Source organism: Jaculus jaculus, chromosome 11 (assembly GCF_020740685.1).
Source record: "Jaculus jaculus isolate mJacJac1 chromosome 11, mJacJac1.mat.Y.cur, whole genome shotgun sequence".
NCBI classification, from domain to species: Eukaryota; Metazoa; Chordata; class Mammalia; order Rodentia; family Dipodidae; genus Jaculus; species Jaculus jaculus.
The window spans coordinates 57,277,479-57,301,322 of record NC_059112.1 but is presented as its reverse complement, the minus strand read 5'-3'; the positions used below and the strand labels follow the sequence as shown (position 1 = coordinate 57,301,322).

The following is a 23,844-nucleotide window of genomic DNA, read 5'->3' as shown; positions in this document are numbered from 1 at the left end:
GGCAGTGTTCACATCCTGAAAGCTGGAGCCTTCTCACATGTGTACGTTGCTTTTTATTTTTTGAAGGTTCTTTTTGGCAAATTGAAACTGCACCTACGGAATCAGAGAATGCATCTTCCCAGAACTGGGCTGCACCAACAGCCATCCACATCAGAGGCCGTGGTAAGATTCAAGCCTCCTTCCTTTTGTGTCTGCTTTTCTCATGTGTCTACCCCAGGTGAGAGCTGGTCTCTGTGCTTCCAGCAAATTGTCAACAAGGGGGCTCCCATCCAAGATTATGTTCTTGACTATGGTTCTCCTCAAGGAACATCATTTAGTAGAATCTTATTCTAAAAGAAAAAGCAAAAAAGAAAGAAGAACAAACCATTTTAGTAAGTACTTAAAACTATTGTAAAAATAATAAAATAAAATTACTGGGCTTCATATAACATTTTTATACATTTGTATCATTAAGAACTTTTCTCATATTTGGCCATTATTATCTTTCTTTATTCCTCTTTCCCCAAAATAGTCCCCCATCTGCTTTCATGTCATAACAAATGTAAGTTCCACATGTGAGAGGAAACATGCTATAATTGTCTTTATCTTTTCCCTCCCATTATCTTCACTTGTTTCCCCAACTCTCCCTTTCTCCAGACCCCTTCATCTTTCCTGTCTACTTTCATGTATTATATAATTTTAAAAGCAAAGGACTTTCATTTCATATTCATATTAGAAAGACTCATCATCACATATACTGGCAGCCAAATTTCTTAGCATGTTCAGTGAGAGGACATGCTTTGCATGTTCAAAGTGGCAGACAGGAATATCTCCTAGATAGGGAATTTAGTATTGTGATGAGAAAATACTTGACTAGGTCCCTAAAATAGAGTGACTCAGAAGAACCTGGAGATTTGTTTTTGTTTTGTTTTTTCTAGGTAGGATCTCACTCTCGCCTAGGCTGAATTCAATATGTAGTCTTAGGATGGCCTCAAACTCACTGCAATCCTCCTACTTCTGCCTCCCAAGTGCTGGGATTAAAGGTGTGCTCCCACTTGGATATTTTGATTGGCTCCTTTTAAGTTTTTCTGGAGGCTGTTACTCAGCTTTCGTTGCTGTGACAAAACATAGCTGGTGTTCCTGGCTGGTGGCTCATGAACTGTTACAAATGTGGATTTGACTCAAGAGAGCACTTGCTGAGATTTCCAGATTCTTGTGTCTAGTTCTAGAAGGTAGAGTCCATCAAGACAGGGAAACCTTGTCAGCAAGACAGGGAAAGCCTGACAGCAGGCTGTTCTCATATTATCACATTAGCAGGGAGGAAGTAGAGCAGCGTGATGAATGGTCTATAATTTTTTCTTAAACCTACATTCTGTATATGAGAGAACACATGTCTTTCTGAGTATGACTTATATCACTTAACATGATGCTTTCCCATTCCATTGAGTTTCCTGTAGATTACATAATTTCATTTGTCTTCATGGCTGAGTAAAAGTCCACTTTGTACACACATCACATTTTCTTTTTCCATACAACTGTTGATATATACCTTACATGGTTCCATATCTTGGGTATTCTGAATAGTTCTGAAATAAACATGGATGTTCAAGTATCTCTATGGCATGATGACTTAGATTCCTTCATATATACATCCAGGAGTGAAATAGCTAAGTCATATGTTGTGGTAGTTTGAATAGATGGCCACCAATATATTCAGTGTTTTATTAGTTTATAGTTTGTATCTGTAGCCACCTGGATGGAGGCAGTGTGACTGGGCAGATCTTAAGGTCTGGTAGTAGGTTTGAGATTTCAATCTAAAGATAAGCAAAGTTTGCCTAGCTGGAGTGTGCTGTGCTGTGTGACTTTTGGCTTTTTCTCTTTGCCTAATCCTTTAAGGGGGGGCCAAATTATACCGTTATGGAACTTCCCCTGGATCTATAAGCTTAAATAAATCCCTTCCTCCATAACTGTGCCTGGTCTGGAAGTTCATCTCAGTGAACCTGAAGCTATCTGCTACATATGTTAATTCAATTTTTAGATTTTTGGGGAACCCCCATACTGATTTAAGTAGTGACTGGAGTAGTCTACATCCCCATCAACAGTGTAGATTTTTTTTCTTCCTGTATTCTCACCAGCATTATTGTGTTTTCTATCTTTGTTTTAAGATTTATTTTTATTTATTTATTTATTTATTAGAGACAGAGAGAGAGAGAGAGAGAGAAAATGGGCATGCCAGGGGCTCTAGCCACTGCAAACGAACTCCAGACACATGTACTACCATGTGTATCTGACTTACATGAGACCTGGAGAATCGAGCCTGGGTCCTTAGGCTTTCCAGGCATTTGCCCTAACCGCTAAGCAATCTCTTTAGCCCTATCATGTTTTCTTTTTTGAAAAAAAAAATTTATTTTTATTTATTTATTTGAGAGAGGGAAAGAGGTAGAGAGAGAATGAGCATGCCGGGGCTACCAGCCACTGCAAATGAACTCCAGATGCATGTGCCACCTTGTACATCTGGCCTATGTGGGTCCTGGTGAATCAAACCGAGGTCCTTTGGATTTTCAGGAAAGTGCCTTCACTGCTAAGCCATCTCTCCAGCCCCATGTTTTCTTTTTTACATTATCTTTTTTTTTTTTTTTTCCCGTACAGAATAGTTTTATTTTATCCATCCTAACAAAGAACTGGAAACAACCCAAACATCCTTCAGTGAGTAAATGATTAAACAGACTTGGGTACATATATGTGATGGAATACTACTTACTATTCAGCGAGCAAAAGAAACGAGCTACTGATACGTATAACAAGTTGGGTGAATCTTTTTTTTTTTTTAAAGTATTTTATTTATTTTTTTTTTAATTTTTATTAACATTTTCCATGATTATAAAATATATCCCATGGTAATTCCCTCCCTCCCCACCCCCACACTTTCCCATTTGAAATTCCATTCTCCATCATATTACCTCCCCATTACAATCATTGTAATTACATATATACAATATCAACCTATTAAGTATCCTCCTCCCTTCCTTTCTCCACCCTTTATGTCTCCTTTTCAACTTACTGGCCTGTGCTACTAAGTATTTTCATTCTCACACAGAAGCCCAGTCATCTGTAGCTAGGATCCACATATGAGATAGAACATGTGGCGCTTGGCTTTCTGGGCCTGGGTTACCTCACTTAGTATAATACTTTCCAGGTCCATCCATTTTTCTGCAAATTTCATAACTTCATTTTTCTTTACTGCTGAGTAGAACTCCATTGTATAAATGTACCACATCTTCATTATCCACTCATCTGTTGAGGGACATCTAGGCTGGTTCCATTTCCCAGCTATTATAAATTGAGCAGCAATAAACATGGTTGAGCATGTACTTCTAAGGAAATGAGATGAGTCCTTTGGATATATGCCTAGGAGTGCTATAGCTGGGTCATATGGTAGATCAATCTCTAGCTGTTTTAGGAACCTCCACACTGTTTTCCACAATGGCTGGACCAGAAAGCATTCCCACCAGCAGTGCAGAAGGGTTCCTTTTTTTCCACATCCCCGCCAACATTTCTGATCATTTGTTTTCATGATGGTGGCCAATCTGACAGGAGTGAGATGGAATCTCAATGTAGTTTTAATCTGCATTTCCCTGATGACTAGTGACGTAGAACATTTTTTTAGATGCTTATATGCCATTCGTATTTCTTCCTTTGAGAACTCTCTATTTAGCTCCATAGCCCATTTTTTGATTGGCTTGTTTGATTCCTTATTATTTAACTTTTTGAGTTCTTTGTATATCCTAGATATTAATCCTCTATCAGATATATAGCTGGCGAAGATTTTTTCCCATTCTGTAGGTTGCCTCTTTGCTTTTTTCACTGTGTCCTTTGCGGTGCAAAATCTTTGTAATTTCATTAGGTCCCAGTGGTTAATCTGTGGTTTTATTGCCTGAGCAATTGGGGTTGTATTCAGAAAGTCTTTGCCAAGACCAATATGTTGAAGGGTTTCCCCTACTTTTTCCTCTGCAGTTTCAAAGTTTCCGGTCTGATGTTAAAGTCTTTAATCCATTTGGACTTAATTCTTGTGCATGGCGAGAGAGAAGAATCTATTTTCATCCTTCTGCAGATATTTATCCAGTTTTCAAAACACCATTTGCTGAAGAGGCTGTCTCTTCTCCAATGAGTATTTTTGGCATTTTTATCGAATATCAGGTGGCTATAGCTACTTGGGCTTACATCTGGGTCCTCTATTCTGTTCCACTGATCTACATGTCTGTTTTTGTGCCAGTACCATGCTGTTTTTGTTACTATGGCTCTGTAGTATAGGTTAAAATCAGGTATGGTGATACCACCAGCCTCTTTTTTGTTGCTCAGTATTATTTTAGATATTCGAGGTTTTTTGTGATTCCAAATGAATTTTTGGATTGTTTTTTCTATTTCCATGAAGAAAGCCTTTGGAATTTTGATAGGGATTGCATTAAATGTGTAGATTGCTTTAGGTAAGATTGCCATTTTCACGATATTGATTCTTCCAATCCAGGAACAGGGGACGTTTCTCCACTTTCTAGTGTCTTCTGCAATTTCTCGCTTGAGTGTTTTAAAGTTCTCATTGTAGAGATTCTTTACTTCCTCGGTTAGGTTTATTCCAAGGTATTTTATTTTTTTTTTGATGCAATTGTGAATGGGAGTGATTCTCTGATTTCATCCTCTGTGTGTTTGTTGTTAGCATATACGAAGGCTACTGATTTCTATGTATTTATTTTGTATCCTGCTACATTGCTGTAGGTTTTGATCAGCTCTAACAGCTTGCTAGTAGAGTCTTTAGGGTCCTTTATGTATAGAATCATGTCATCTGCAAATAATGATAACTTGATTTCTTCCTTTCCAATTTGTATCCCTTTTATGTGTGTCTCTTGCCTTATTGCTATGGCTAAGACTTCCAAAACTATTTTAAATAGAAGTGGGGACAGTGGACACCCTTGTCTTGTTCCTGATTTTAGTGGAAAAGCTTCCAGTTTTTCCCCATTTAGTAATATGTTGGCTGTAGGCTTGTCATAAATAGCCTTTATTATATTGAGATATGTTCCTTCTATTTCCAGTCTCTGTAGGACTTTTATCATGAAGGGATGTTGGATTTTGTCAAATGCTTTCTCTGCATCTAATGAGATGATCATGTGATTTTTGTCCTTCAACCCGTTTATGTAATGTATTACATTTATAGATTTGCGTATGTTGAACCATCCCTGCATCTCTGGGATAAAGCCTACTTGGTCAGGGTGAATGATCTTTTTGATATACTCTTGTATTCTGTTTGCCAATATTTTGTTGAGAATTTTTGCATCTATGTTCATGAGGGAGATTGGTCTGTAATTTTCTTTTTTTGTTCTATCTTTGCCTGGTTTTGGTATCAGGGTGATGCTGGCCTCATAGAAGGAGTTTGGTAGAATTCCTTCTTTTTCTATTACCTGGAAAAGCTTAAGAAGCAATAGTGTTAGCTCTTCCTTAAAGGTCTGGTAAAATTCAGCAGTGAATCCATCCGGGCCTGGGCTTTTTTTAGTTGGGAGATTATTGATAACTGTTCAGATCTCCATGTTTGTTATAGGTCTATTTAAGTGATTAATCTCATTTTGATTTAATTTAGGTAGGTCATATAGATCAAGGAAATCATCCATTTCTTTCAGATTTTCATACTTTGTGGAGTATATGCTTTTATAGTATGTCCCTATGATTTTTTGAATTTCCCTGGAATCTGTTGTGATGTTACCTTGTTCATCTCTGATTTTATTAATTTGTGTCTCTTCCTCTTTCTTTTGGTCAGATTTGCTAAGGGTTTATCAATCTTGTTTATCCTTTCAAAGAGCCAACTCTTTGTTTCATTAATTCTTTGGATTGTTCTTTTTGTTTCTATTTCATTAATTTCTGCCCTAATCTTTATTATTTCTTCCCGTCTACTGATTTTTGGTTTGCCTTGTTCTTCTTTTTCCAAGGCTTTAAGGCGAAGCATTAGGTCGTTTACTTGCCACCTTTCTAATTTCTTAATATAGGCACTAAAGGCTATAAATTTACCTCTTAGAACTGCCTTCATTGTGTCCCAGAGATTTTGGTATGTTGTGTTCTCATTATCATTTGACTCTATAAATTTTTTGATTTCCTTTTTGATTTCTTCGTTGACCCACTCATCATTTAGTAGTGTATTGTTTAGTTTCCATGATTTTGTGTATGCTGTATAGCCTTTCTTGCTACTGATTTGTAGTTTAATTCCATTGTGGTCAGATAGAATGCAAGGAATTATTTCAATTTTCCTGAATTTGTTAAGATTTGCTTTGTGTCCTAATATATGGTCTATTTCAGAGAATGTTCCATGTGCTGCTGAAAAGAATGTATATTCTGCAGCCTTTGGATGAAATGTCCTGTATATATCTGTTAGGTCCATTCCTTCTATGACCTCATTTAGTCCAGATGCCTCTCTGTTTATTCTTTCCCTGGATGACCTGTCAATTGATGAGAGTGGGGTGTTAAAGTCACCCACCACCACTGTGTTTGGTGTTATCTGTGACCTTAGTTCTAATAGTGTTTGTTTGACGAATTTGGGAACCCCCATGTTAGGTGCATATATGTTTAGGATTGTAATGTCCTCCTGTTGGAGTGTGCCCTTAATCAATATAAAGTGACCTTCCTTATCTTTCTTGACTAACGTCAGACTAAAGTCTACCCTGTCTGATATTAGGATAGCAACCCCTGCTTGTTTTCTAGGCCCATTTGCTTGAAACACCGTCTTCCAACCTTTCACCCTAAGATAATGTCTATCCTTTGTAGAAAGGTGAGTTTCTTGGAGACAACAAATTGTAGGATCCTGCTTTTTAACCCAGTCTGCAAATCTATGTCTTTTCGTTGGGGCATTGAGACCGTTGATATTAAGAGATATTATTGAAAGGTGTGTATTTATGTTTGCCATTTTTGTGTGTGTGTGTGTTTCTGGTTCTACCTGTGCTCTCTTCTGTTAACTGGTATTTGAGTATAGCTTGTTTTTTCTAGGTTCCTTATATGTGTGCTTTTCCTTTTGTTCAGCATGGAGGATTCTATCAAGTATTTTCTGTAGAGCTGGTTTTGTCTTCAAATACTCCTTTAACCTGCTTTTTTCATGGAATGTCTTTATTTCTCCATCTATTTGAATGGATAACTTTGCAGGATAAAGTAACCTTGGTTGACAGTTGTTATCTTTCAGAACTTGGAATATATCACTCCAAGCCCTTCTGGCTTTAAAAGTTTGTGTTGAATAATCTGCTATAATCCTGATGGGCTTGCTTTTGTAGGTAACTTGATTTTTCTCTCTAACTGCTTTCAATATTTTTTCTTTGGGATGTGTGTTTGGAAGTTTGATTATAATATGGCGAGGAGAGGTTCTTTCTGGGTTTTGTCTGGCTGGGGTTCTAAAGGCTTCCTGTATCTGTATTGGCACCTCTTTCCCAATTTGGGGGAAATTTTCCTCTATGATTTTGTTGAAGATGCCTACTATGCCTCTGGAGTGGAGTTCTTCTCCTTCTACTATGCCCTGAATTCTTATATTGGATCTTTTCATAGTGTCCCGAATATCTTGAAATTCCCACTCATACTTTTCTATAAGTTTCTTTCTCCTTGTTGGACTGCATTAGGTCTGCCACCTGGTCTTCTAGCTTAGGTATTTTGTCCTCTCCCTCATCCATCCTACTGGTGAGATTTTCTACAGAGTTTTTTATTTCATTAACTGTGTTCTTCATTGCTTGTAATTCTGACTGGTTTTTCTTTATTATTTCTATTTCCCTATTTATGTCTTGTATTGCCTTTTTTATTTCATTAAATTGGTGTCCTGCCTCTTCTTTGATTCCTTTGATTTCCTCTTTGATTTCCTCTTTGATTTCTTCTTTGAATGTTTTCATGTGTTCTTTGACCTCTTTGAACATATTTATAATTATTCTTTTGAACTCTTTCTCAGGCATTTCCTCTAACTCTTTCTCACTGGAGGACATTTCTGATGCATTAATACTTTTAGGTGGATTTATATCGTCTTGCTTTTTAGTGTTTCTTGTGTTATAATGTATATATTTTTGCATCTTGGATTAAGTTAATGCTTGGATTTTCTAGCTAGCTGTGTATTCTTAGCTGTATCAATTGATTTGATATAATATATTTTCAGGGTAGGACCTTAAGGTATTAGGTGTGGCTCTTAAGACTCTCAGAGTATCTACAAAGATGTTCTTAGGGGTTGAGTTTCCCTGCTATAGGAGTATTCAAGCAGGCTGAGTGGAATAAAATACAGGTAGATTCTAAAATTTAACTCAACACTGTACACATTCAATCAAAAACAGCCCCGAGTATGTATGCAAGAGTAGTTATTATAATGACCAGATCCTCTATCAATAAAGAGGTTTAGATTTCTGGTCTGTTGAGGGATCCAAGTCAGCTTGTGACCGAGTGAGACCCTTCCCTGGTGCAATCCCAGTTACCTTGGGTGATTTTGGTCTCAGTCAAGTTGCTGCCTGGGTCGTCGGGCTGCTGTTCTGATTTCTGGAGCTGGGCACTTGCTTTTCCTACGGGGCAAACTGAGCTGCTGCTGCTGCCTCTGCTGCTGCTGTAGCTGCCACTGCTGGAGCCACTACTGCTGCTGAAGCTGCTGCTGATGTGTCCACTGCCGCTGCTCCCCCTGAAGCTGCTGCTGCGGGATCTGCCGCTGCTGCCACTCCTGGGTCTGCTGCTGCTGGGGCCGCTGGTACCGGTGCTGGAACCGCTGATGTTGCTCCCGAACTCTGCTCCTGCTTGGGTCCCATTGTCAGCCCAAGTTGACGTGGCCGGGTCCCGGGCCGCTGCTCTGTTTGCTGGAGCTGGGTTCAGGCGGTGGGGGAGGGGAGGGGAGGTAGCCGCAGTTGCTCTGGTTGTCTCGCTGTTCCACGCGTTCTTCTACCTCGCGGTCTGCTCCTCCGTTGCTCGCTGCCGCTCTCCCCTCACGTTTCCCGAGTTTTTGAGAAGGCGGTGTGAGGGGAAAATCTCGCACCTGGCTTTTCCTGCGGCTCAAGCCAAGTCTGGCGGTTTTGTGCTGCGCCGCGGCCGCGGCGGTTGGCCAAGCTGCCGGAGCCGCTTTTCCCGCCTGTGCAGGCTCTGGATGCTCTATAACTCTTCTACTTCTCCGCTGCCGCTTCAATTTCCTATACACCTCACTTTTTAGTAAAAGTGTGTATTTTGCTGAGTTTTTTTGGTCTTTTTCCCCCCTAGGCTGCTTTGGCGTGGTACCTACGCCGCCATCTTAACCGGAAGTTCCTTTTTTTTTTTTTTTATCAGAGAGTGAGAGAGAAGTAGAGAGAGAGAAAATTGCCATACCAGGGCCTTCAGGCACTGTAATTGAAATCCAGATGCATGTGTGATCTTGTGCATACATGCAACCTTGCACACTTGTGTCATATTACGCATCTGGCTTATGTGGGACCTAGGGAGTCATACATGGGTCCTTAGACTTTGCAGGTATGTGCCTTAACTGCTAAGCCGTCTCTCCATCCCAATCATTAGTTTTCTTGATAGCCATTCTGAGTGGGGTGAGATGTTATCTCAGTGTTGTTTTAATTTGTATATCTCTGGTGGCTAAGGATGTTAAACATGCTTTCACATGTATTTTAGCCATTTGTAATTCTTTTGAGAAATATTTTTTTTTCCCCATTGGTTAATTACATAGTTTGGTCTTTTTGGTGTTTGACTTTTGGAATTAAAAAAATTTTTTTCAAGGTATGGTCTCTCTCTAGCTCAAGCTGACCTGGAATTCACCATATAGTCTAAGGGTGGCCTTGAATTTATGGCAATCCTCCTATCTCTGGAGTGCTGGGATTAAAAGTGTGTGCCAACCATGACTGGCTTTTAAAAATACTTTTATTTATTGAGAGAGAGAGAGGCAGAGTGTGAGAGAGAGAATGAGGGAAAATGGTGCATGCCAGGGCCTCTAGACCCTACAAATGAGCTCCAGATGCATTTGCATCTGGCTTTACATAGATACTGTAGAATTGAACTGGATCCTTAAACCACTAAACCATCTCTCTATCCCAAGGAAATTTTAAGATTAATATTCACACTGGTGCTGAGATTGCAGCAATAATTGTTAAAGAGATTAGCACCTTGGAAGATAAACCTCCTATGCTGCACTGGGACAACAGAAAATGTGCCCTGAGGGCAACTACCCATCCATGGGAAGCCTAATCTTGTGGAAATTCAAGTTCATTAGAAGGAAGAAAGCCTAAACTGAAGAGGTTGCCTGCTCAAACACAAGTGCCTAGTGAAGTGTTTTGCCAAGATTAGCCTGAAAAATATACAGGAGATGCTATATTAGTGGTCCAAACTGGAAACAGGAGCGGGGGCAATGACAGGAAGGGGAGCAGGCTACATTCCAAGCTGTTAGAGTTTGGCTCTGTCATTCATGGGATACTGGTTTTGGAGGCTTGGTAGTTTTTTTGTTTTTTTTTTTTTAATTTTTATTAACATTTTTCATGATTATAAAATATATCCCATGGTAATTCCCTCCCTCCCCACCCCCACACTTTCCCGTTTGAAATTCCATTCTCCATCATATTACCTCCCCATTACAATCATTGTAATTACATATATACAATATCAACCTATTAAGTATCCTCCTCCCTTCCTTTCTCCACCCTTTATGTCTCCTTTTCAACTTACTGGCCTCTGCTACTAAGTATTTTCATTCTCACGCAGAAGCCCAGTCATCTGTAGCTAGGATCCACATATGAGATAGAACATGTGGCGCTTGGCTTTCTGGGCCTGGGTTACCTGACTTAGTATAATACTTTCCAGGTCCATCCATTTTTCTGCAAATTTCATAACTTCATTTTTCCTTACTGCTGAGTAGAACTCCATTGTATAAATGTACCACATCTTCATTATCCACTCATCTGTTGAGGGACATCTAGGCTGGTTCCATTTCCCAGCTATTATAAATTGAGCAGCAATAAACATGGTTGAGCATGTACTTCTAAGGAAATGAGATGAGTCCTTTGGATATATGCCTAGGAGTGCTATAGCTGGGTCATATGGTAGATCAATCTCTAGCTGTTTTAGGAACCTCCACACTGTTTTCCACAATGGCTGGACCACATTGCATTCCCACCAGCAGTGAAGAAGGGTTCCGTTTTTTCCACATCCCCGCCAACATTTATGATCATTAGTTTTCATGATGGTGGCCAATCTGACAGGAGTGAGATGGAATCTCAATGTAGTTTTAATCTGCATTTCCCTGATGACTAGTGATGTAGAACATTTTTTTAGATGCTTATATGCCATTTGTATTTCTTCCTTTGAGAACTCTCTATTTAGCTCCATAGCCCATTTTTTGATTGGCTTGTTTGATTCCTTATTATTTAACTTTTTGAGTTCTTTGTATATCCTAGATATTAATCCTCTATCAGATATATAGCTGGCGAAGATTTTTTCCCATTCTGTAGGTTGCCTCTTTGCTTTTTTCACTGTGTCCTTTGCGGTGCAAAATCTTTGTAATTTCATTAGGTCCCAGTGGTTAATCTGTGGTTTTATTGCCTGAGCAATTGGGGTTGTATTCAGAAAGTCTTTGCCAAGACCAATATGTTGAAGGGTTTCCCCTACTTTTTCCTCTGCAGTTTCAAAGTTTCCAGTCTGATGTTAAAGTCTTTAATCCATTTGGACTTAATTCTTGTGCATGGCGAGAGAGAAGAATCTATTTTCATCCTTCTGCAGATATTTATCCAGTTTTCAAAACACCATTTGCTGAAGAGGCTGTCTCTTCTCCAATGATAACTTTTGGCATTTTTATCGAATATCAGGTGGTTATAGCTACTTGGGCTTACATCTGGGTCCTCTATTCTGTTCCACTGATCTACATGTCTGTTTTTGTGCCAGTACCATGCTGTTTTTGTTACTATGGCTCTGTAGTATAGGTTAAAATCAGGTATGGTGATACCACCAGCCTCTTTTTTGTTGCTCAGTATTATTTTAGATATTCGAGGTATTTTGTGATTCCAAATGAATTTTTGGATTGTTTTTTCTATTTCCATGAAGAAAGCCTTTGGAATTTTGATAAGGGATTGCATTAAATGTGTAGATTGCTTTAGGTAAGATTGCCATTTTCACAATATTGATTCTTCCAATCCAGGAACAAGGGATGTTTCTCCACTTTCTAGTGTCTTCTGCAATTTCTCGCTTGAGTGTTTTAAAGTTCTCATTGTAGAGATTCTTTACTTCCTTGGTTAGGTTTATTCCAAGGTATTTTATTTTTTTTGATGCAATTGTGAATGGGAGTGATTCTCTGATTTCATCCTCTGTGTGTTTGTTGTTAGCATATATGAAGGCTACTGATTTCTGTGTATTTATTTTGTATCCTGCTACATTGCTGTAGGTTTTGATCAGCTCTAACAGCTTGCTAGTAGAGTCTCTAGGGTCGTTTATGTATAGAATCATGTCATCTGCAAATAATGATAACTTGATTTCTTACTTTCCAATTTGTATCCCTTTTATGTGTGTCTCTTGCCTTATTGCTATGGCTAAGACTTCCAAAACTATTTTAAATAGAAGTGGGGACAGTGGACACCCTTGTCTTGTTCCTGATTTTAGTGGAAAAGCTTCCAGTTTTCCCCCATTTAGTAATATGTTGGCTGTAGGCTTGTCATAAATAGCCTTTATTATATTGAGATATGTTCCTTCTATTTCCAGTCTCTGTAGGACTTTTATCATGAAGGGATGTTGGATTTTGTCAAATGCTTTCTCTGCATCTAATGAGATGATCATGTGATTTTTGTCCTTCAACCCGTTTATGTAATGTATTACATTTATAGATTTGCGTATGTTGAACCATCCCTGCATCTCTGGGATAAAGCCTACTTGGTCAGGGTGAATGATCTTTTTGATATACTCTTGTATTCTGTTTGCCAATATTTTGTTGAGAATTTTTGCATCTATGTTCATGAGGGAGATTGGTCTGTAATTTTCTTTTTTTGTTCTATCTTTGCCTGGTTTTGGTATCAGGGTGATGCTGGCCTCATAGAAGGAGTTTGGTAGAATTCCTTCTTTTTCTATTACCTGGAAAAGCTTAAGAAGCAATGGTGTTAGCTCTTCCTTAAAAGTCTGGTAAAATTCAGCAGTGAATCCATCCGGGCCTGGGCTTTTTTTAGTTGGGAGATTATTGATAACTGTTCGGATCTCCATGTTTGTTATAGGTCTATTTAAGTGATTAATCTCATTTTGATTTAATTTAGGTAGGTCATATAGATCAAGGAAATCATCCATTTCTTTCAGATTTTCATACTTTGTGGAGTATATGCTTTTGTAGTATGTCCCTATGATTTTTTGAATTTCTCTGGAATCTGTTGTGATGTTGCCTTGTTCATCTCTGATTTTATTAATTTGTGTCTCTTCTCTCTTTCTTTTGGTCAGATTTGCTAAGGGTTTATCAATCTTGTTTATCCTTTCAAAGAACCAACTCTTTGTTTCATTAATTCTTTGGATTGTTCTTTTTGTTTCTATTTCATTAATTTCTGCCCTAATCTTTATTATTTCTTCCCGTCTACTAATTTTTGGTTTGCCTTGTTCTTCTTTTTCCAAGGCTTTAAGGCGAAGCATTAGGTCGTTTACTTGCGACCTTTCTAATTTCTTAATATAGGCACTAAAGGCTATAAATTTACCTCTTAGAACTGCCTTCATTGTGTCCCAGAGATTTTGGTATGTTGTGTTCTCATTATCGTTTGACTCTATAAATTTTTTGATTTCCTTTTTGATTTCTTCATTGACCCACTCATCATTTAGTAGTGTATTGTTTAGTTTCCATGATTTTGTGTATGCTCTATAGCCTTCTTGCTACTGATTTGTAGTTTAATTCCATTGTGGTCATATAGAATGCAAGGAATTATTTCAATTTTCCTGAATTTGTTAAGATTTGCTTTATGTCCTAATATATGGTCTATTTTAGAGAATGTTCCATGTGCTGCTGAAAAGAATGTATATTCTGCAGCCTTTGGATGAAATGTCCTGTATATATCTGTTAGGTCCATTCCTTCTATGACCTCATTTAGTCCAGATGCCTCTCTGTTTATTCTTTCCCTGGATGACCTGTCAATTGATGAGAGTGGGGTGTTAAAGTCACCCACCACCACTGTGTTTGGTGTTATCTGTGACCTTAGTTCTAATAGTGTTTGTTTGACGAATTTGGGAGCCCCCATGTTAGGTGCATATATGTTTAGGATTGTAATGTCCTCCTGTTGGAGTGTGCCCTTAATCAATATAAAGTGACCTTCCTTATCTTTTTTGACTAACGTCGGACTAAAGTCTACCCTGTCTGATATTAGGATAGCAACCCCTGCTTGTTTTCTAGGCCCATTTGCTTGAAACACCGTCTTCCAACCTTTCACCCTAAGATAGTGTCTATCCTTTGTAGAAAGGTGAGTTTCTTGGAGACAACAAATTGTAGGATCCTGCTTTTTAACCCAGTCTGCAAATCTATGTCTTTTCGTTGGGGCATTGAGACCGTTGATATTAAGAGATATTATTGAAAGGTGTGTATTTATGTTTGCCATTTTTGTGTGTGTGTGTGTTTCTGGTTCTACCTGTGCTCTCTTCTGTTAACTGGTATTTGAGTATAGCTTGTTTTTTCTAGGTTCCTTATATGTGTGCTTTTCCTTTTGTTCAGCATGGAGGATTCTATCAAGTATTTTCTGTAGAGCTGGTTTTGTCTTCAAATACTCCTTTAACCTGCTTTTGTCATGGAATGTCTTTATTTCTCCATATATTTGAATGGATAACTTTGCAGGATAAAGTAACCTTGGTTGACAGTTGTTATCTTTCAGAACTTGGAATATATCACTCCAAGCCCTTCTGGCTTTAAAAGTTTGTGTTGAATAATCTGCTATAATCCTGATGGGCTTGCTTTTGTAGGTAACTTGATTTTTCTCTCTAACTGCTTTCAATAATTTTTCTTTGGTTTGTGTGTTTGGAAGTTTGATTATAATATGGCGAGGGGAGGTTCTTTCTGGGTTTTTTCTGGCTAGGGTTCTAAAGGCTTCCTGTATCTGTATTGGCACCTCTTTCCCAATTTGGGGGAAATTTTCCTCTATGATTTTGTTGAAGATGCCTACTATGCCTCTGGAGTGGAGTTCTTCTCCTTCTACTATGCCCTGAATTCTTATATTGGATCTTTTCATAGTGTCCCGAATATCTTGAAATTCCCACTCATACTTTTCTATAAGTTTGTCTTTCTCTTTGTTGGACTGCATTAGGTCTGCCACCTGGTCTTCTAGCTTAGATATTCTGTCCTCTCCCTCATCCATCCTACTGGTGAGATTTTCTACAGAGTTTTTAATTTCATTAACTGTGTTCTTCATTGCTAGTAATTCTGACTGGTTTTTCTTTATTATTTCTATTTCCCTATTTATGTCTTGTATTGCCTTCTTTATTTCATTAAATTGGTGTCCTGCCTCTTCTTTGATTCCTTTGATTTCCTCTTTGATTTCCTCTTTGATTTCTTCCTTGATTGTTTTCATGTGTTCTTTGACCTCTTGGAACATATTTATAATTATTCTTTTGAACTCTTTCTCAAGCATTTCCTCTAACTCTTTCTCTCTGGAGGACATTTCTGATGCATTAATACTTTTAGGTGGATTTATATCATCTTGATTTTTAGTGTTTCTTGTGTTATAATGTATATATTTTTGCATCTTGGATTAAGTTTATGCTTGGATTTTCTAGCTAGCTGTGTATTCTTAGCTGTATCAATTGATTTGATGTAATATATTTTCAGGGTAGGACCTTAAGGTATTAGGTGCGGCTCTTAAGACTCTCAGAGTATCTACAAAGATGTTCTTAGGGGTTGAGATTCCCTGCTATAGGAGCATTTAAGCAGGCTGAGTGGAATAAAATACAGGTAGATTCTAAAATTTAAACACTGTACACATTCAATCAAAAACAGCCCCGAGTATGTATGCAAGAGTAGTTATTATAATGACCAGATCTTCTATCAACAAAGAGGTTTAGATTTCTGGTCTGTTGAGGGATCCAAGTCAGCTTGTGACCAGTGAGACCCTTCCCTGGTGCAATCCCAGTTACCTTGGGTGATTTTGGTCTCAGTCAAGTTGCTGCCTGGGTCGTCGGGCTGCTGTTCTGATTTCTGGAGCTGGGCACTTGCTTTTCCTACGGGGCAAACCGAGCTGCTGCTGCTGCCTCTGTTGCTGTTGTAGCTGCCACCACCGGAGCCACCACCACTGCTGAAGCTGCCATTGCCGTGACCACCACCGCTGCTCCCCCCGAAGCCGCTGCTGCGGGATCTGCCGCCGCTGCCGCTCCTGGGTCCGCTGCTGCTGGGGCCGCTGGTACCGGTGCTGGAGCCGCTGAAGTTGCTGCCGAACTCTGCTCCTGCTTGGGTCCCGCTGTCAGCCCAAGTTGGCGTGGCCGGGTCCCGGGCCGCTACTGTGTTTGCTGGAGCTGGGCTCAGGCGGTGGGGGAGGGGAGGGAGCCGCGGCTTCTCTGGTTGTCTCGCTGCTCCACGTGTTCTAACTCGCGGTCTTCTCCTCCCCTGCTCGCTGCCACTCTCCCCTCACGTTTCCTGAGTTGCGGAGAGCGCGGTGTGAGGGGAAAATCCCGCACCTGGTTTTTCCTGCGGCTCGAGCTGGTCTGGCGGTTTTCTGCTGCGCCGCGGCTGCGGCGTTTGGCCGAGCTGCCTGAGCCGCTGGAGCAGCTTATCTCGCCTGTGCGGGCTCTGGCTGCTCTATAACTCTTCTACTTCTCCGCTGCCGCCTCAATTTCCTATACACCTCACTTTTTAGTAAAAGTGTGTATTTTGCTGAGTTTTTTTGGTCTTTTTACCCCCTAGGCTGCTTTGGCGTGGTACCTACGCCGCCATCTTAACCGGAAGTCGGTAGTTTTGAGATTGGGATGGGGGTGTTAAGATTAAGAGGCAAGCAGGTAAAACAGGCAGCATAGTAGCAAGTAAAAGAGTATAAGAATGTGGAATAGATTTTTTCTTTCTCATATAACATTAAAAGTACCAATAAGGCAAATTAAAACTGGCAAAGCCAAGACACCAAATAGTGGTATATGGTAGTTACATTCCTAAAAAGTGTTGGGAGCTGGATAGCCCTCCTTCTCTCCATATAATAGAATAGCTGCTATGTAATGTTGGGTCACCATTAGAGGTATATACAGATAGGAAATGGTTTATATCTATCATGAAACTTCCAGGGCCTCAATCAATAATAGAATTATTTCCCAATCCAGTAATGTGCCCTGTTGGTCCCTGACATGTTTCCCATGGCATATCTTTTTTTTTTTTTTTACATAAAACATGAACAATTTATAATGTTCTGAAATACAAATAAGCAATGAGGGGAAAAACTGAACATCTACAAAGGCAGTGACAAGCAATTATGATTAAACCATGTTGGAAACACATCATAGTCATGAGTCACATATACACAGTGTCACAATCTACAGAAAACTTTAGAGAATTTTCCACCTGAAGTTCCATGTCATGTGCTGAAGCTATCGATGCCTTTCAGCTGAGCCTCCTGCTTCTGGACCTTTCAAGGCACTCCCATGGCATATCTTTTTTTTTTTTTTTCCAAGGTAGGGTCTCACTCTGGTCCAGGCTGACCTGGAATTAACTCTGTAGTCTCAGGGTGGCCTTGAACGCATGGCGATCCTCCTACCTCTGCCTCCTGAGTGCTGGGATTAAAGGTGTGCGCCACCACGCCCAGCTTCCCATGGCATATCTTGATACTCAGGATGAAAGTCAGTATGAACATAATAGAGGGTCATAGGAGTTTGAGACAAGTTGGTTATTTTTTACCATGTGTGTAAGTGTCCACAGCCAAATACTCAGCTCACTGATGTCTGGTTTTCAACTATTGTCAAACCTGGAGCTTGGTTTATAAATTATTAGTAAAACCCATGCTAATTGGCAGAGGAGTGGGCCACTGATTTCTGAAGGTGAACTATGGGTGAGATTGAATTTGGCTATAAGAGATACTATTTTATAGATGTTTTTATTATTGTGTCTCAGTCTGTTTTTGATATTACTATAATGCTGTCTTTATACAAGGAGTCAAGGAGCATTCCTGCCTTTTCAGTTTTGAGATATAACTTGAAAAGAAATGGTTTTAGTTCTCTATAAAGATTTGGTACAATTCAGCAGTGATTCTACCTGGACCTGAATATTAGTTGATTGGGAGGTATGTAATTACTCCTTAAATTTGTTTAGATGTTATAGCTCTTGTTGCAATCAGGTTTGCATTGCTAGTACAAATCACCCAACCAAAAGCAGCTTGTGGGTAAAAGAGGTTTATTTTGGCTTACAGGCTCAAGGGGAAGCTCCACGATGGCAGGGGAAAACAATGGCATAAGCAGAGGGTGGACATCATCCCTGGCCCATATAAGGTGGACAACAGGAACAAGAGTATGTGCTAAACACTGGGGTGGGGAAACTGTAAGTAGTGTCAGGCACTATGAGGTCATGGATATAGAGGCCATTTTATGTCTGGAGGGAACACGTTAAAGGAGTCCTACCCTTCCTTTGGCTCTTACATTCTTTCTGCCACCTCTTCCACATTAGACCCTGAGCATTGGAAGGTGTGATCGAGATGTTAATCAGTACTCCAGTCATTTCTTTCCAGCACTATGATACCTTCTGAGTCATCCCAAAGTCACTGCCATCTGAAAAGAGAAGATTCTCTACCCAAAGTGAGAGTAGCATTAATATAAGGGTATAAATATTAAGAGAAGTGCTTACTGGGCAGTTTGATAAGCATAGTATATACATTTTTCCAGACATCAGCAGATGTCAGCGCTCATGACTACCCCTGTTTTAAGTGTTCAGTATCAGGGAATGTGTTTTCCCCCATGGAGGGTACCTCCAATACAATTGGAGGGCAGTTAGTTTCCACCATGACAGACGTGCCACTATTGCACCCATTGGCTCATTTGGCCTGGCTGGCCAATTATAAGGCTTGTAGTGTCCACTGTTGAGTATCTTCACTGGTGGTATCTCTTTCTCCCATTGAACTACATGTAGAATGGCTTCTTCCAGCTTTCTGTCAGCTGGTCTACATGGAGGAGGTTATCAACTCAGTTCCAGCAGGATTTCTCAGGGGCCTTGCAGCCCAAGTATGTGGAGTCTTCAGCAAGAGAGTCTTACCATCGATTCCTGGTGGGAAACCAGGGGCCTCGGCAATGGCCTATAATGTTTTGGGGGCATCAGGGACCTCCGTGGCCAACAACTCACTGGAGGTATCCCATTGCTGGCACTGAAAATTTTCTAACAACGATCTATGGCTCCTGAGTGTTCCATTGTCCAAAACCGGAGGTTTCCATATGATTTATTTGCATCCTCTTAGATTTTGATTAACCCTCCCTCTACCTTTCCTTTACTCATCTTACCCTGATCTCACTTTGTCAGGCCCTTTCTTCAAAGGAGTCTGCATCCTTCCTTCTGTCACAATGCAGATAAGTTGGCCCAATTTCAATGTTTGTAATGTCTCAAACAATTGCAACTGAACTGGTAGCAGTTTCAGTCGAAAGATTTCATTTCTTTCTGTGCCATATCTATCTGCTCACAACAGTCCACTTCTACACAGTGTAACGGTGTGGAAGTTCTTAAGACACAGACATAACAGCAAGCCTCTCACACAAACTGTTTCTAGACCAATACTGACAAAGTTCTTTCTCATCCTTATAAACCAAACCTCATAATCTTTAATTCTTACTGCATTCAGAACTTTTAACTCTGACCAGAATAGTCCATCAAGTTGTACTTTCAGCACTACAAGGTATCTTCTCGGCCATCCTTTCAAATCCTTTCACATTCCTCTTGCAAATAGCTCCAAAAGGCCAGAAGCCACACAGTCAGATTTCTAGCAGTAATGTCCCTACTTCTTGGTACCAGTTTTACTGTTGTAGTCAGCTTCATGATGCTGCTAGAAAACATCCAACTGAGAGCAGCTTGTGGGAGAAAAGGATTTGTTTTGGCTTACAGACTCAAGGGGAAGCTTCATGATGGTAGGAGAAAATGATGCCATGAGCAGAGAATGGGCATCACCTCTTGGCCAACAGGTGGACAACAGCAACAGGAGAATGTGCCAAACACTGTCAGGGATAAACTGGCTATAATGCCCATAAGCCCACCCTCAGCAATACACTGCCTCCCGGAGGCTCTAGCTCCCAAATTTCCACCAGCTGGGGACCTAGCATTCAGAATGTGTAAGTTTATGATGGACACCTCAATCAAACTACCACATGTTTGGATTTTTCTTCCTTTTCCAAAGTCTTCAGGTGGTTCATTAAGTTATGTATTTGAGATCTCTCTGTTTTTATAACATGGGCATTTGGAGCTATAAGCTTCCTTCTTAAAACTGCCTTCTTTATGCCCCATAGGTACTGTTATGTTGTGTTTTCATTATCATTGAGTTCTAGGAATTTTTTTTATTTCATTTCTTATTTCTTCAATGACCCATTCATTGCTTAATAGTGTGTTGTTCACTCTATAGAACATGGTGTATTTTCTGTTGTTTCTCTTGTTGTTGATTTCTAGCTTTATTGAATTAAGTTCAATTATAATACAGGGAGTTAGGTCAATTTTCCTGAATATGTAGAGACTTGCTTTAATGAATAATATATAATGTGTTTTAGAGAAGGTTCTATGAGCTGCTGATAATGATGTATTCTGTCAGTTCAGTTAAAATGTCTTATGAATGTCTGTTAAGTCCATTTGATATATAGTATTGTATAGCATCATTACTTCTCTATTTTCTGTTTAGATGATCTATTAATGATAGTGGGGTATTAAAGCCACTTACTATCATTGTGTTGAGAGTTATTTCTGATTTAAAGTCTAAGAGATTTTTCTTTATAAAATTTTATATGCTTGTGTTTTTATATACATGTTTATGATTATTATATTTTTTTGTTGAATTGTTCCTTTGATGAGTATAAAATGACCTGTATTATCTCTTTTGATTACTTTTGCTTTAATGCTTATTTGACAGATATTAGTATAGCTACATGTGTTTGTTTTGTATTTTCATTTCTTGGACTATCTTTTTCCATTCTTGCACCCTGAGGTGATATCTACCAATGGCAAGATGGGTTTCTTGAGGACAGCAAATGGACTGATCCTCTTTTCTAATGCAGGCTATTAACCTGTATCTTTTGATTGGGGAATTGAGTCCATTGATATTAAGAATTATAATTTAGAGGTATGTCACTCCCAGTCAAGGGGAAAACTTTCTGGAGTATAGTGGTTTTTTTTTTTTAATCTAAATTTACATTGATGCCTCTTCTAATTATTTTTTTTTTTTTCTCCTCCCCTGTAGCCTCTTTAGCATGTTTGTTCTTCTCTTCAGGGTGAAGTGTTATATCTAGTATTCTCTGTAGGGCTGGCTTAGTGCTTATATTATTCATAAGGTCAGCTTTTAAAATTATTTTATATCAGAGAGAGAGAGAGAGAGAGAATTGGCATTCCAGGGATTTCACCACTACAATCAAATTCCAGATGCATGCACCATCGTGTATGTATGTGTGATCTTGCACACTTGCATCACCTGTGCATTTGGCTTAGGTGTGACCTGGAGAGTCAAACATGAGTCCTTAGGCTTCACAGGCAAGCACCTTAAGTACTAAGCTGTCTTTCCAGCCCTTCTTTTATTATAAGTCAGCTTTAAAACACACACACGCGCACATACACACACACATACACACACACACACCGGGTGTGGTGGCGCATGCCTTTAATCCCAGCACTTGGGAGGCAGAAGTAGGAGGATCACCATGAGTTCAAGGCCACCCTGAGGCTACGTAGTTAATTCCAGGTCAGCTTGAGCCAGAATGAGACCCTACCTTGAAAAACCAAATAAATAAATAAATAAATAAAATAAAATAAAAATAAAAATAAATTACATGTTTTCAAGTAGACAGTGAGTGTGAAAATGGGTGCACCAGTGCCTGTTAGCCATTGGAAACATACTTCAGATGCATGTACCACCTTGTATATCTGGCTTTATGTGGGTATTGGGGAATCAAGCCTGGGTTGTTAGACTTTGTAGGCATCTGCAAAGGCATCTGTGCCATCTCTCCATCCCCATAAAGCCAGCTTTTGTAATGGAAATTTTTCTTTCATCTTCTATTATAGTATTTTGGGTGGACAGCCATGGTATTTCATATTTTGCTAAGACCTTCTAGCTTTTAGAGTTTCCATTGAAAATTTGTATGTAATTCTAAGGGGCTTACCTTTGTAAGTGATAAGCTGTTTTTCTCTTGCAGCTTTTACAACTTTCTCTTGTTTGTTTGTTTGTTTGTTTTGCATTTAGTGTTTAACTATATTACTTTTTTCTTTGGTCCTAACTATTTGGTGCTCTGTTTGACTCCTATACTTGGATGGTCCTCTCCTTGGAAAGATTGGGAAATTTTTCTTCTATAATTTAATGAATATACTCTCTTTGCCCTTGGTCTGTAGTTTTTCTTTTTCTTGTATCACCGTGATTTGAATGTTTGATCTTTTAAAGTGTCCCACATTTTGTTCATTTTCTGTTTGTATGTTCTGTTTTTTCTTTTTTTAACTTGTCGTGGGTTTTGACCTCCTAATCTATTTCTGCTATCTTGTCCTCAAGTTCTGATAGTCTGTCCTGCACATGATCTATTCTGTTGGTAGGGCTTTCATGGAAATCACTAAACTTTTTTCTAATTTATTTATTTGAGAGTGAGAAAGAGGCAGAGGGAGAGAGAAAGAGAATGAATGGACCTGCTAGGGCCTCCAGTGATTATAAATGAACTACAGACATACGCACCATTTTGTGCATCTGAGGGTGTCTTTAAATGGATTATTTCAATTTTGTTTTCCATTAAGTTTTTTTTTCAGTGTCTCCATCTCCATCTTGATATTGAATTCCATTTTCATTTATTGGTTTTTCTTATTGTTTCTTAGAATTTATTATTGCATTTTATCATGTTTTTGTGAAGTTCACTCTCTTCTCCATTGAGTTCTATTTGTGCTGTTGATTCTCATTCATTTCATTTAGCTATCTGTTAACTTCTTTTTTATTCTCTACCATTTTATTCAGCTATTGAGTTCTTTTTGTTATTTTTGTTGTTTCTCTTCAATTTTATTCAGCCTTTTGTTCATGTCCTAGTTAAGTTTGTCAAATATGCCCACTGTCATTGTATTTTAGAATTCTATGTCTCAAATTTCCTTTTAAGTAGTATTCATTGGGGCCTTCCACTATGGAAGTAGGCTTTCTTTTTGCAATATTTTATTTTTATTTACTTGAACAAGAGAGAGAACGAGGCAGATAGAGAAAATGGGCATTCCAGGACCTCTAGCCGCTGCCAACAAACACCAGATGCATGCACAACCTTGTGCATCTGGCTTTACATGGGTCCTGGGGAATTGGACCTGAGTCCTTAGGCTTTGCAGGCAAGCACCTTAGGCGCTAAACCATCTGTCTAGCCCAGGAGTCTGCGTTCTTTTTTTAAATTAAAATGTTTTTTTATTAGTGACAACTTCTACAATAAACTATCATAATTCCCTCCCCTCTTATGTTCCCCTTCATAACTCAGACTGGGCATTCTTTGTGACAATATATTGCCTTGGTTTCTTGTGATGTTTTGCTTTGGAATTTGCCCATCTTGAGATCATTCTTTTGTCTTACTGAACATGCAGCAATAGAAGCTCTTATAGAGCCTATGTAGAGTGGTCTGAACAGTTTTGATCCAGATAGGAATAGAGTGGTCTGAACAGCTTTGACCCAGATAGGAATGGTATGATGGTCTATCCACAGGTTTGAACTGGGCACACTGGACGTTGAGCTCCTCCTTTTGTATGCATGCCAGGGTCTCTTGCCACTGCATATA

At 39.2% G+C, this 23,844-nt stretch overlaps 1 protein-coding gene across 1 annotated transcript in view; it reads left to right on the top strand.

Annotated features, from left to right (window-relative positions):
- Positions 1-23,844, top strand: part of Poln (DNA polymerase nu) — a 286,447-nt gene that overhangs the window by 103,137 nt on the left and 159,466 nt on the right. The window contains exon 11 of the mRNA XM_045130272.1: positions 67-162. Coding sequence (XP_044986207.1) covers positions 67-162 — 96 coding nt within the window. The remainder of the gene's footprint in view (positions 1-66; positions 163-23,844) is intronic.